Source organism: Sus scrofa, chromosome 6, assembly GCF_000003025.6.
Source record: "Sus scrofa isolate TJ Tabasco breed Duroc chromosome 6, Sscrofa11.1, whole genome shotgun sequence".
Taxonomy (NCBI): domain Eukaryota; kingdom Metazoa; phylum Chordata; class Mammalia; order Artiodactyla; family Suidae; genus Sus; species Sus scrofa.
Genome location: NC_010448.4, coordinates 63,514,950 through 63,527,886, shown reverse-complemented (window position 1 = coordinate 63,527,886; position 12,937 = coordinate 63,514,950). Strand labels below are relative to the sequence as shown.

Sequence of the window (12,937 nt, the reverse complement as noted above, 5' to 3'; positions counted from 1 at the left end):
GTGCAGCCCCCAGAGCGTTCAAGGAGAGGGTTTGGCCTCACAGGACCCCTCCGGGCATGTGCCCAGGGGCTCACAGGAGCAGAACACATGCATCCTGGCACGTGGGGCCAGTACCATACACGCGTGCCGTGCACACGGCTGACACACGCTCCCAGGCACACGCCACACCCAAGGAACGGGCAGGGCCTGCCCGGCAGCGCGTGTTCGCTCTTCGCCCCAGTCCTGGAGGCTGGACGTCAGAGGCCCTGTGCTGGCCCTGACCTGTCTTGTAAGGACAGCAGTCACGTGGGGTCAGGTCCGACCTTGACTGCCTCCTGAGAGACCCTATCTCCAAATCCAGCTGCCCAGGGGTCAGGCTTCCTTCCGCGTGGGGGTCTGTGGCACTGATGCGAGTTCAGTCTGCCGCTCCCTGCTCAGTGTGCACACGCGCACACGCGCACTGTGGGCACTGGCCGCGCAGCGTCCAACTCACCAGAAGGGCTCCTAGTGCATCGGTCTAACCTAGTTCTGGACACAGGCCGGTGACCACACTCTGAAACCCTCGGTGCCGCCACCCTCCCTCGCAGCTGCCTGGGAGAAGGCCCAAGACTTGGGGAGGCCTGTCCCCTGACCCAGCATGTGGTCTTTGCTCGTCCACATGCCCCATGCACCCTCTGGCAGAGGAGGGGTGAGGGTTGGCATCAGTGTGGCCTGCAGGGAGGTGGGAGAAGCCCCTGCTCTTCCTGAGGGGTCTGCCCTGCAGGACGAGTGGGTGCCCAGAAGGGGCCACTTGAGGGTCCCAAGACCGGCCTGATCCGGGCAGCTTGGCCAGGCCGGACAGGGCGGGAGACCCTCAGGCCAAAGGGGCTCCATTTAGCTGAGACAGGAGTGGGAGGGATCCAGTGTGTGTGTTGGGAGAGCAGACCCGTTGTGGGGGAGGCTCTGGCCTGGCCCTGGCAGGTATCGGGGGCTGCAGGTCCCCACTTAGGTCCCAGGTCTGCTGGCTGAGCCGAGCCTGAGCCCCACAGGCATTGTTGGGAAGTGGGGGGCCCTGGGGCAGGGCAGAAGGGAAGCCCACGGCCTGGAGGGGGGCTTCCCAGAAGGGCTGCCTTCCCGCTGCCTGCCTGGGTCGGGGTCCCCAGCCCTTCCTGGGGCCTCCTTCCTCCTGGCCCCCTCCTCCTCCTGCCCTCCCCACCCTTCCCCCACAGCCCTTATAGCCACATCCTGCAAGGAAAAACCCCAGACTCCCGAGCTGCGGAGCTGAGAATGCGCGTGGGAGCCCAGCCGCCCAGGGCGCTCAGCTCAGCCCTCCTGCTCCTGGGGCTTGTGCTGGGCGCTGTAGCCCGGCTCACCTGTGTTGGGGACACCTACCCCAGTGGCAGGAGGTGCTGTAAAGAGTGCCAGCCAGGTGAGTGGCCCAGAAATGGAGGGATGGGGAGGGATGCCTGCAGGGACACAGGACGAGGCGACAGATCAGGGGACACAGGGATGGGGGACTGCGTAGCCAGGAACAGGGCGTGGGGAGGTGGGGGACCTGGAGACATGGGGATGGGTAGACAGGGACCTACAGACGGGGTCAGGTGGTGCAGGTGTCATGGGGAGTGGACTCAGAGTGCCCTGGTGGGTGACGCTCCAAGAGGCTGGGTGACCTGGAGCCACACCTGGGCCAGTGGGCCAGCCGGAGGCTGGGCGGGGGGCTGTCAAAGGGAGGGCCAGCGCTGCGTCCTGATGCCAGCCCCTGTGCAGGTTATGGGATGGAGAGGCGCTGCACCGACACTCAGGAAACCGAGTGCAGCCGGTGCAAGCCCGGCTTCTACAACGAGGCAGTGAACTACGAGCCCTGCAAACCCTGCACCCAGTGCAACCAGCGTGAGCCTCGTCCGGTGCCCCGGCCCCGCCTCGCCCTGCCACGCGGAGCCGCGGGGGCTTTGCTCTGCCTGGGGTCCCACGAGGAGCCCAGGCCTCCCACGGGGGTGGGGGGCAGGCTCCACATGGCTTGGTGGGGGCCGTCTCCTGGAGTCCCCAGCAGGCTGTGAGGAGGGTAGGAAAGCGGTGGGGCTGCCAGGGCGCGATGCCCGGGGGACACGGCATCCAGGGCTGGGAGCGAGCCGGGGGCTGCCGGCCTGGAAGGGGCGGCAGCGGATCCTCGGCCTTGGTCCCCTGCCTGCCCCGCGGCCCTGGGCCCCAGCCCCGCCGGCACCCACTGCATCCACTGCACTTGATTCCCAGGAAGTGGAAGTGAGGTCAAGCAGCGATGCACAAACACGACAGACACCGTGTGCGGCTGCCGGCCGGGCACGCAGCCCCAGGACGGCTTCGGCTACAAGCGTGGAGTTGGTGAGGGGGCGGCGTGTGGGTGAGAGGCCTTGGAAACCACGTGAAAGGAACGCGGCCCTCGCATGCTCTCGCCACCCCCCCAGGGGGCCCGGCAGAGCCTGGGGTGGGGCTCCCGGGTCAGGACCCCGAGGGCGGCACATAGGCAGAGAGGGGTTTCGGGGGGCGTGGGATGAGCGTCCAGGCGCCCCCGAGGGGCAGCTGATGAGTGGAGCCTGCTGGCTTTGTTGCAGACTGTGTGCGGTGCCCACCTGGACACTTCTCCCCGGGCAACGACCAGGCCTGCCAGCCCTGGACCAAGTGAGTGGGGTCTGGGAACTGGGTGACAGGTCTGGGAGGAGGAAGCTGCTGGCAGGGAGCTCCTGGGCCCTATCCCCCCGCCAGCCCCTCCCCACTGGCTCCTGCCCACTCCCCCCACCCCCCCGGCCCCAAGCCTCAGCCCCTGCTCAGCCCTGGCCCAGCCTCCTCCCACCTGCCTCCCAGCCAGGCTGGAGTGGGGAGCCTGCGAGGCCCCAGCCCAGGCCCAGGGACTTAGTGAGACCCTCACTCCTTCACGGATGAGGGCCCCCTCCCTGCAGGGGGGTCTGTGGCAGGAGCGGGAGCACAGCACAGGCAGCCGTTTGGGAGAGGGTGTGGGGGGGAGCCAGTCAGGAACCGTGGCGTGGGGGGGATGGTTCTTGAAGGGATGAGGGCCTAGGAGGGCGGAGGCTCCCGGGGGCCCGGCAGGCGCCACTGTTGGTCCCGACGCTGGCGTTACCCGAGGGAGTCCCGTGTGGACCCTCTCACTCCCCATGTTCCCCTCGTCCTGTCCCCAGTTCTGGGCCATCCGCTGAGAGGGGACGAGGGTGTGTCTGGCCTGATCAACATCCTTGCCCCCCCAGCTGCACCTTGGTGGGGAAGCGAACGCTGCAGGCGGCCAGCAACAGCTCAGATGCCGTCTGTGAGGACAGGAGCCCACCAGCCACACCGCCCCAAGAGACCCAGGGCCCCCCAGCCCGGTCCCCCACTGCCCGGCCCACCACTGCCTGGCCAAGGACCTCACAGGAACCCTCGACGCCCCACACAGAGTCCCCCAAGGGTAAGGGGGCCTGGCTTGGCCCCAGCAGGGCCCTCCCCCAACCCCAAAGAGGAGTGGAGTGAGGGGGAGAGGGGCAGGGGGCTCCTTCCTTCCGTGGATCCCACCCCAGCAGGCTCCGCCTCCCCGCAGGCCCTGAACTGGCTGCCGTCCTGGGCCTGGGCCTGGGCCTGGTCCTGCTGGCGCCCGTGGCTGCTGTGCTGGTCCTGCTCCTGCACCACAGGGCCTGGAGACTGCTGCCCAACGCCCCCAAGCCTCCCAGTGAGTGCCCGCTGTGGCCCCAGCCCAGACCGCCTCTGGGAGGTGTGGGACCCCTGCCCACCTCCCAGCCTGGCTCCTTCCCCTCCCCAGGGGAAAACGGCTTCCGGATCCCCATCCAAGAGGAGCACGCGGACGCCAACTCCAGCCTGGCCAAGACCTGAACGACGTCCGCGGGGGCTGGGAGCCCGCGGCCCCTCCCCAACTGGGGCCTGTGGGGGGGCGCTCTGGTGCGCCCCCACCTCCCGTCACCCTGTCACCTCTGGGCCCCGATGCCTGTCGTCCCGCCCTGTGCCGTTTTAGGTGCTCCTGGGCTGGAGCCCCGGGCCCTGCTACGTATGCTGTGCATACTCCCCGCCCAGGTGGGGCCCCAATAAACGCCGTTGGCAGATGCAGGTCTCTGACTGGGCACCAGTGGGCTGCAGGGAGAGGAGAGGTCTCTGGCCAGGGCTGGGTGTGGGGTAGGGGCTTGAGCGGATCCCTCCGAGCCCCCAGCCTGTGGGCGCATCCCAGTACCTATGGGGGGCTTGGAGCCCCAGATGACTGCCCTGTCAGGTGAGATCCTCACCTAGGCACGTGGACCCCAGGGACTGGCACTAGGCTCTCAAGAGGGGCTGGCGGGGGCTGCCTGGCCAGGCGCTAATGGGCGCTGATGGGAACCCTGAGGCCCCGGCCCAAAGGGTTTTTAGGACCATCTCTCGCTCTCTGGGGGCCCCTCCCAGGAGAAGGCACGGGTGCTGCTTCTCAGACCCCACATTCTGCTAGACCTGAGTGAGTGGTGACCCTGGGACCACCATTGACGCCTGCAGGGCCCCAAGTCCCCCAAGGCCAGCCTGGTGTCCTCCAGAGCCCCTGGGCCCAGGGCACCCTGGCAGTCCCGGTGGTGGGTGGCAGCCCAAGTCCTGCAGAGAAACTGGGAGCTCCTGACGGGGCCAGCCCTTTATCCATTCCCCGCGGGAACAAAAAGGCACACGACAGCTTTATGTGACAAGGCTCCGAGGTGAACCCAAGCATCCGCGGGCTGCAGAGTGGGCTGGTGACGTCCTTGTAGCCAGACAGGCCCACTGGCCAGCACTGAGGGACGGGACCCAGCCCTAGGCAGGGGCGCGGATGTGTGGCTGAAGGGACGGAGGACTGCAGGCCCCACGGGGGCCACAGCCCCGAGCCTGCCTGGGGCCAGAGGAGTGAGCCGTGGGGTGTTCGCCTCTGTGTCCCACCCTGCATGGGACGTGTGTGAGGCTAACGGGCTCAGCTGAGCTAAAGGCAGATGCTGCACCAGGAGCCCCAGCCACAGCCCTTTTCACCCTCGAGGTCTGTGGTGGAGTCAAGAGCTACTGGGAACCAAAATAAAGGGCCACAACGGTGCTGTGCTAGAGGCGACAGCTCCACTCAGGAGACAACCTGCAGGGGCGCACTTGGCGAACACTCGCAGCGCTGGCGCTGGGGGGCTCCGGCCCCTCCCTCTCCGCGGGCCGCCCTGGGCGTGGTCCCCGCTGGCCCGTGTTCCGCACTGACACCGGGGCAGTGAGGGCCCTGGCTCCGTTGTGGGCAGAGCTCCGTACCCCCACTGGGGCCCCCTCGTTTCTGGGGCTGCCTTCTCCCCAGGGTTGCCCCAGAGGCTCGTCCGCCTCTCCTCCAACCTCTGACCCCTGGCGGGTCCCTCGGGCCTCCAGGTGCAAAGGGAAGACAAGACGGCTGCGCATCCTGAGAAGGATCCCCGGACGCGGTGGCGAACGAACCCCGCGCTCCCTGCCCTTCAAACGGGCAGCAAACGGGCCCCTGACCTGGGACCCTCGGTCCTCAGGCTGCGTGCAGGCCATGCAGAGAGGCTCAGGGAACTGAAGTGGGCGCTGGGGGGGACCCGGGTCTTAAGGCCTGTAGTGTCGAAGGTCATGGGACGGGGCTTCTCCTCAAACCTGGGGCCGTTCCCCCTGGGCGGCCGGGAGCCCACAGCTTGCCCCACCCCCACCCCCGGCAGCCCCGCTCTGCCGTCAGACGGACGAATGGAAGTTGGTCATCTTAGCTTTGCTTCGAAGCTGCTTCTTAACACGCTCTCCACTCTCGTCTCTGCCCCTGGGGCCCCCAGGCAGCCACCCAGTGGGCCCCCAGCTCCCCTCCCCACACTGGCCCTGCTCCAGGCCCCTGCCTGTTCCCCATCCTCCTGCCACGGCCCCTGTGGTTAACACCTGCGCTCCCGTGGGACCCTCTGCCCCATGAACACGCGTTACTTTTGTGAGCTGAACAGCTGATGAAAATGTGACAAGCTGCTCGAAAAGAATTGGAAAATACAGATAAGCAGATAGACATCATCCCCCGCCTTGGTGCCCGGTGACAGAAACCCCGCAGCCTGTGGCTGCGTGGGAGGGGTCTTCCGGAGCCTTGGGGACAGGAGGGCAGATGAGGCGCCCACTCCTGACGTCACCCTTGCCTCCTGTCAGCTCAGCTCACAGCCGCCACCTCCGCCAGCATGTGGCCCTGCCCCTGGCTTCCTGCTGCTGCCTACCCCCTCTGTCCTGGGCTGGGTTGGCTTCCAGAAGGGCCAACAGACGCAGCACCTAGTAGCACAGGCACCGTTTGTAGGGGATTTAGCGTGTTTACCAGAACTGGGTGACCCCTTGCTGGTACAGACCTGACTGCTCAGGCCTTTAAAATGAGCAGTGGCGGAAGATCCGGAAGTCACTGCCCAACTCTCCAGGCCGCACCTGTTCCTGGTGGCTGGGGATGGCCAGGTGGCCTCCCTTTCTGCCCCCATGCTCAGACCCACTCCCCACTCAGAGTAGAGTGAGGTCTGGGGGACCCTCAGAGAAGGCCTGCCCTGGTCAGGGTGGCCTTGCCTCCCCAGGCAGCCGGGAGCCACAGCTGCCCTGCGGGCCCTCCTTTTCCTGCAGAGACTAGCACATCCCAGGACTCGAGAACAATAGTTTTGCCACAAACTGCTAATTCCTGTCATTTCCTTCTGGAAAGGATGTCTGCTCCATCAGAGGAGGTGGCGGCTGTAGGTCTCAAAGGGTCTTTTTTTTTTTTTTTTTTTATCTTTTTGCCATTTCTTGGGCCGTTCCCGTGGCATATGGAGTTTCCCAGGCTAGGGGTCGAATCGGAGCTGTAGCTGCCAGCCCATGCCAGAGCCACAGCAACTCGGGATCCGAGCCGCGTCTGCAACCTACACCACAGCTCACAGCAACACCGGATCGTTAACCCACTGAGCAAGGGCAGGGATCGAACCCGCAACCTCATGGTTCCTAGTCGGATTCGTTAACCACTGCGCCACGACGGAAACTCCTCAAAGGGTCTTGAACTTGAAAGACTCCTGGGTCTCCCCAGGTCACCAGGTCACAGCTGTCAACACACCTCCAGCCCGCGGGCACCAGCAGAGACACATTCCTGAGACCTCAATGCTCCCCCACCCCAGGCTTCACCAGCTTCCCCTGCACGGAGCCCCTGCTGGAGGGCCAAGAAATCCAGGGAGGCTTCCTGGAGGAGGGAGGGCCCCAGAGCCCCTTGGTGCTACATGGGGAAACTGAGCCCAGAGAGACAAGGGATAGTCTCCCAGTGAGTCGGAAACTGAGCTCTCTGCGCTCAGGAGCTTGTCAGGGGCCGCTGCTCACACCCTCCAGGGTGACCAGGTGTTCATGGGGAGGTCTGGGCTGGGACCTGCCCAGTGGCCAGTGCTGCAGCCTGGGAGGCCTCCTCCCCAAACTGCGGGGTTGGATCAGTGTCCTAGCAGGGGTTACCCACAGGTGTCAGGGGCAGGGGGCCCAGCTGGCCAAGTTGGAGGTGGCAGTGGTGCTCGTCCTCATTTCCAGAAAGATGGAGGCTTGTCTTGATTCCGGGATGGGCTCAAAGCCGCTCAGGCTTGTGATTTGGGGACTTCTGGCAGGGGAGGGGTCCGCCACCTGGAGGCTTCATCCTACCCACTCTGTGCATCAAATAATCTTATTATTTATTTTTTTATTTTTTGCTTTTTAGGGCCGCACCCGCAGCATATGGAGGTTCCCAGGGTAGGGGTCGAATCAGAGCTGCAGCTGCCGGCCCACGCCCCAGCCACAGCAACGTGGGATCCGGGCTGCGTCTGCGACCTGCGCCACAGCTCATGGCAACTCCTTAACCCACTGAGTGAGGCCAGGGATTGAACCCACAACCTCATGGTTCCTAGTCGGATTTGTTTCTGCTGTGCCAGGACGGGAACTCCCAGAGAAGAATTTTAGCAGCCCACGGGGTCCTTGCTGAGTCCACCCTTGGGTATGTGTGTGGGGGGGTCCCAGCACAAGCCACCTGTGGGTGCTGCCTCCCCCAGTGACTCAGGGGCCATCTGCCACCCCGCATCCGGCACCCATACACGTTGGCCCTCCCACCCACACTCTAGTTCCTTCAGACCTGGCGGCCACAGGTTTTGCATAGAGAACATTTCTGACCACCCCCCCACCCCGCCACGATGGGGCTGGGGATGTGTCCGGTGTTTCCCCCAAAAGGCACACACATTTGGGGCATATTTAGTTTCCAGATCACTTAGGAATCCCCCAAGGTCACCCCCCACATGGGTCTCCCAGATGCCCCCTCCTCTGTGGTCACCTTCTCTGGGTGCCCTTGAATTAAAAAAAAAAAAAACCCTCTAATTTTGGAGTTCCTGTTGTGGCTCAGGGGTAATGAACCCGACTAGCATCCATTAGGATGCAGGTTTGAACCCCGGGCTCACTCAGCGGGTTAAGGATCTGGCGTTGCCGTGAGCTGTGGTGTAGGTGCAGATGCGGCTCAGTTCCCAAGGTGCGGGGACTGTGGCTGTGGCCGGCAGGTAGAGCTCCAATTCCATCCCTAGCCTGGGAACTTCCATATGCCTTGGGTGCAGCCCTAAAAATAAAAATAATGAATTTTAAAACTCTATTTTTAATAGCTGTTTTAGGTTTGTGCAAAAGCGAGGGGAAGGGAGAGGTCCCGCATCCCCGCCCCCCCAGCCTCCCCCACCCTCAGCATCCCGGCAGAGGGGGCGCTGGTTACAAGCGGTGAGCCTGCGCGGACCTCGGCCCACCCGGAGTCCCTAGTTCCTTCCGGGACCTCGTGCTGCGCGTCCTGAGCTGTGGACAAACGTGCGATGACTCGTACCCGTCGGGATGGCGCACAGCCGCTTCCCTGCCCCAAATCCTCTGCCCCGGACTTGCATTTTGAGTTGCAGGGTCTTGGGGGTCCCCCACGGGAACCATTGCTTGGGGCCCCGGGGGCGTGGCAGAGGCGGGGCGCCGGGCGGGGTCTTGGCGCGTCTTCAGGGGGCTGGCCTCCTCAAGTCCCAGAGGAGCGCTGTGCGGCCCTGGGGGCCGCGGGTGCCATGGGGGCGAGGGGCGTGCGCCTGGCCCTGTGCGGCTTCGCGCTGCTCTGCGCGCTGGGTCTGGGCCAGCGTCCGGCGGGGCGTTCAAGCTGCGGCGCCGGCCGCCTTCTACGCGGGACCGGGACGAACGCGCGCTGCTGCCGCTCTTGCGCCCGGGGTAAGGAGGGGCCGGGAGCCCCCGCGCGGAGAAGCAGCGGCGCAGCGCCCCCTCCCCGAGCTCAGCGCAAACTTTCCGGGTCCAGAGCGCTCCCGGGAGGGCTGAAGGCGCCCAGCTCAGGCCAGGGGCCTGGGAGGTGCGCGGAGGCGGGGAAGGGTGAGCAGAGGCCGGCGGTGCTGGAGTCTTCCCCAGACAGGTCTGGGGTCCCCAGGTGGAGGAGGGCTGGCTCCCATCCTTCTGGGTGGGTAGTGAGCCTGCAGCCATCAGCCAGGACGCTTCCTGCCCAGGTTGAGGTCGCAGCCCCACTTGCCACCAGCTCCCTGGCGGGGACCTGCATCTGTGGGTGAGGGGCAGGTGAAATGAGTCATTTTGGGGACAAATATTGCAGGAAAGACACCCAGAGTGTCCCCCTGCCAGGACCTGGGGTGTGGGGAGAGGAGGCTCTGAGAGTCCAGGGACAGGCAGGCTGCCGCCAGGGTCCAGGCAGCTGAGAGCAGTGCAAGATGGACAGGGGAGGAGGGGTAGGTCTGCCAGGCGACTCTCTTGTCGGGCAGGGACAGCTCCAGGCCACATGCCGAGTCGCAGTCCCCCTGCTGGGTAGGAGCAGTGTCGGGGCAGCAGGGCGTGCGGCCAGGCCAGGTGGGTGGAGGAGCTGGGTGCCCAGGAGTGGGGAAGATGCAGCTGGACCAGCCAAGGTCCTGGCTCCCAGTTGGGTGCCCTGCCCTGACAGCCCCATGTCCCCCCGGGGGCTGGAGGGGTCGCTCTGTGGCTGACAAGGCCGCTTCCTGCCCAGCTGAGGGGGTCTGTCCTGAGACGGACTGCGAGTGTATCCAGCCCGAGTTCCACTGTGGAGACCCTCAGTGTAAGAGCTGCAAGCGCTACTCCTGTCCACCTGGCCAGGAGGCTCAGCCCGAAGGTGAGTCGCAGCTGGAGGTGGCCTGCGCAGGTGGAGAGGTGGCAGGGGCCGAGCTCCCAGCTGCAGGTGTGGAAGGGAGCTCGCAAGTGGGGCTTATGGCCATGTCCTCTGGGCCAGTGGGCACCCGCCTTGGGGGCCTTCAAAGCCCTGGTGGGTGGGGCCCTTCTGTTGCTCAGGACCTTGGGCTGGATGAGGCCGGGCGCCACCGTTGGCTTGGCTCCCAGGGGCCTGTCCTTCCCTCTTGTGGCCTGGCTTTCTTTGTCCAGAGACCATGCCCCGGAGGGCGGTTGTGAGGAGCAGTGGGGTGTCAGGGGGCTGTCTGGCCCTCCGGCCCTGGCTCTGCCTACACCCGCCCTGACCATCTGCCTGAGGGGGCGGTTGGATGAAGCCAGGCTGTCCCCCAGAGCCCGGCCTGGGGGTCAACCCCTTGTCTGGAAGGAGCAGCTGAACCCTCTTGGGGTCTGTTTACCTGAGGGGAGGGGCAGCTGGACATGTGAGGGCTGGGGGCGTGAGGACTGAGGGGGGCCCGTGCAAGGCTGGACGGGACGGGCCTAGGGGACCCCCCCCCAGGCCTCCCGCTCTCCTGCCGTCCAGAGAAGGCTCCTGATGCCTCTGCTTCCACTGCCTCCGCCCTCGGACCGCTGAGGGCAGATCCCCGCCCCCCCATCAGGACCCTCCCCTCAGCCGGAGTCACAGCCTGCCCTGGAGAGCGGCACACAGGGGACCTGGTCTACGAACTTGTGTCACGCGGAGGAGGCGTATGGGGTCATTCTGCTGTGGCCCAAACACCAGGCGCCTCTCCTCATCCACCCCGCAGCCCCCAAGCCTGTGTCTGTCTGTCTCCAGGGAATTTCAATTTCGGCTTCAAGTGTGTCGACTGTGTGGCAGGGACCTTCTCCGGGGGCCACGAGGGCCACTGCAAGCCATGGGCAGAGTGAGTCCCGGGAGGCTTCCGGTGGCCGGGCAGCCCAGGCCCGCTCTGAGGGAGCGGCCTCTGCTGGGCCCCAGACAGCAGCGTGCGGAGGGGCTGCTCCGTGGCTGGGGGCTGACCAGGAGGCTCTGTGTCCCTGTGTCCCAGCTGCTCCCAGTTTGGGTTTCTCACCACGTTCCCTGGGAACAAGACGCACAATGCCGTGTGCAGCCCGGGGCCACCGCCCGCTGAGCCGCACAGCCTGCTGACTGTCCTTCTCCTCGCTGTGGCCACCGGAATCCTGGTCCTGACTGTGACCCAGCTGAGCCTGCACGTCTGGCAGCTGAGGAGGCAGAGAGCATGGCCCCCAGGTCAGTTGTGCCCTGGGGAGGGGGTGGGGGCCCCTGGCCCGCCTGCTGACCACAACCCCTTTGCAGAGACCCAGCTGCTCCTGGAGGCACCGCCGCCCCCGCCCGAGGATGCTTGCAGCATCCAGTTCCCTGAGGAGGAGCGGGGTGAGCGGCTGTCGGAGAACAAGGCCCGGCTGGGGGACCTGTGGGTGTGAGGCTTGGCCGTCCTCTGGCCCAGAGGGCCCCGGGCCGGACCCCCCCAGAGCAAGGGCTCTGTGCCCTGCTGTGGGGCCCCAGCTCTCGGCCCGGCCCTGCTCCCCTCGATGGCGGAAGCAGGTGGGGGATGGTGGCTGCGACCAGTGCCCCGATCGATCGTGCAGAAGAGGCAGCAGCTGACTGGACCCCAGGGAAGACGCAGGCACCCTGAAGCTGCTTCCCTCTCTTGCTGGCCCTGTGGTGGGGGGCTGTGGTGCTTGGTTCCCAGAGCAGGAGGCTGTGGGACCACAGGACCTGGCTGCAGGCAGCTCTCAATAAATGCTTGTCCAGTTACCTGAGTAGACGCCTGCTGGCCGGAGGCGGGGACAGGCTCCAGGGTCTCCCCCGCCGCGCTCACTCGCAGACCCTCCCAGATGTCAGTCAGAGGCGCAAACCCTCAGCTGCGACCCGGGAAGCCTTGCCAGGGGAGGTGCTGTGCTGGGCACCTGCCCGCTGCGTCTCTGGGCTGCCCTGCCCAAACCCCCTCCTCCGGGGGTCTGCCTGGCACTCGCTGGGACAGGGGCGTCCTCAGGGTGTGTCTAGTCTCTGGGCCACTGCTGCTCCAGACTCTGGCTCTGAGCTGGCCGCACATCGCACCGGTCCCTGTGGGGGACCTGCCCTGAGTCGCTGGGGCCCCCGATCCAGGACGAGGTCAGTTTCTGTACCCATCACTTCTTGGTGGATTGGGGCAGCCTCAGCAGGGCCTGGTCTGGCACAGCCCCTGCTGTCTCTCCAAGCCCTTCTGCTGGCCTCCACCCCTCCCCGGACCCTCTCTTGTGGGGCAAGGCCCTGGGGTTCTGCCCAGCAGAGGTGAATGGTATTTTTCCAGCCGCCTCAAAGGGCTGACACCTGGGGAGGCTGATAAGGACTCTCTGGCATCCAGGGTGTGGCAGGCGGGCCAGTGGAGACTGGTCTCAGCAGCAGTAGCCTCCAGCTGCCAGCACGCCTGGCCACCTGCCTGAGGGTGGCCCCCCTCCGCCAGGCCCCCCCCACCCCGCAGGCTGCCGGCAGAGCCCCCTCGACTCACTGGTCCAAACGCCCCCAGTTCCAGTGGGTGGGCGGGCCAGGCTCAGGGCAGGCAGGTGGAGGAGAGGGAACTCTGGTGCCCTCCCCCCACCTCCGCCGCAGGAGGGCCGAGCAAACCGGAAGTCCTCGTCCCTCAGCCCCCCCCTCACCCCTTGGGTCCTAGGCTCTGGCATCCCAGGGAGTCAAGGGCAGGGGGGTTTCTGGGACGGCCCTCCGCCCACGTCCCTGGGACCTGCCAGTCACACCCATCGGCCCTCCTCTGTCTCCAGGCAGGACCGCCTGTCCTGCCAACCTCTCTCCTACCCGCCTCCCTCTCCGGGAAGCCTCTCCCTGGGGCTTGCTCTTGTCACCTGGGTCACT

At 66.0% G+C, this 12,937-nt stretch overlaps 2 protein-coding genes across 5 annotated transcripts; both read left to right on the top strand.

Annotated features, from left to right (window-relative positions):
* On the top strand, positions 1,215–4,037 carry TNFRSF4 (TNF receptor superfamily member 4). The gene is made up of 7 exons (XM_003127497.4): positions 1,215–1,387; positions 1,726–1,848; positions 2,209–2,316; positions 2,547–2,613; positions 3,195–3,391; positions 3,521–3,649; positions 3,740–4,037. Exons 1-7 carry the CDS (start codon positions 1,246–1,248, stop codon positions 3,808–3,810), a joined length of 837 nt encoding a protein of 278 aa, XP_003127545.1. The 5' UTR covers positions 1,215–1,245; the 3' UTR covers positions 3,811–4,037.
* Positions 8,564–11,850, top strand: TNFRSF18 (TNF receptor superfamily member 18). Of its 4 annotated transcripts, XM_021097427.1 has the most exons (5): positions 8,578–9,120; positions 9,914–10,036; positions 10,883–10,970; positions 11,115–11,317; positions 11,384–11,850. In XM_021097427.1, exons 1-5 carry the CDS (start codon positions 8,733–8,735, stop codon positions 11,509–11,511), a joined length of 930 nt encoding a protein of 309 aa, XP_020953086.1. In that variant the 5' UTR covers positions 8,578–8,732; the 3' UTR covers positions 11,512–11,850. The 4 variants fall into 4 exon arrangements, with proteins under 4 accessions (XP_020953085.1, XP_020953087.1, XP_013851090.2 ...); XM_013995636.2 differs by having other exon boundaries at positions 8,573–9,120; positions 11,115–11,850; XM_021097426.1 differs by having other exon boundaries at positions 8,564–9,120; positions 10,707–11,850.

Excerpts from the sequence above, each read along its gene's own strand:
- TNFRSF4 (XM_003127497.4), top strand. The coding sequence starts at position 1,246 with ATGCGCGTGGGAGCCCAGCCGCCCAGGGCGCTCAGCTCAGCCCTCCTG. Across the intron at positions 1,849-2,208 it reads CTGCACCCAGTGCAACCAGC|GAAGTGGAAGTGAGGTCAAG; the intron begins GTGAGCCTCGTC and ends CTTGATTCCCAG. Across the intron at positions 2,317-2,546 it reads CGGCTACAAGCGTGGAGTTG|ACTGTGTGCGGTGCCCACCT; the intron begins GTGAGGGGGCGG and ends GCTTTGTTGCAG.
- TNFRSF18 (XM_021097426.1), top strand. The coding sequence starts at position 8,733 with ATGACTCGTACCCGTCGGGATGGCGCACAGCCGCTTCCCTGCCCCAAA. Across the intron at positions 9,121-9,913 it reads CTGCCGCTCTTGCGCCCGGG|CTGAGGGGGTCTGTCCTGAG; the intron begins GTAAGGAGGGGC and ends CTTCCTGCCCAG. Across the intron at positions 10,037-10,706 it reads CCAGGAGGCTCAGCCCGAAG|GACCCTCCCCTCAGCCGGAG; the intron begins GTGAGTCGCAGC and ends CCCCCCCATCAG.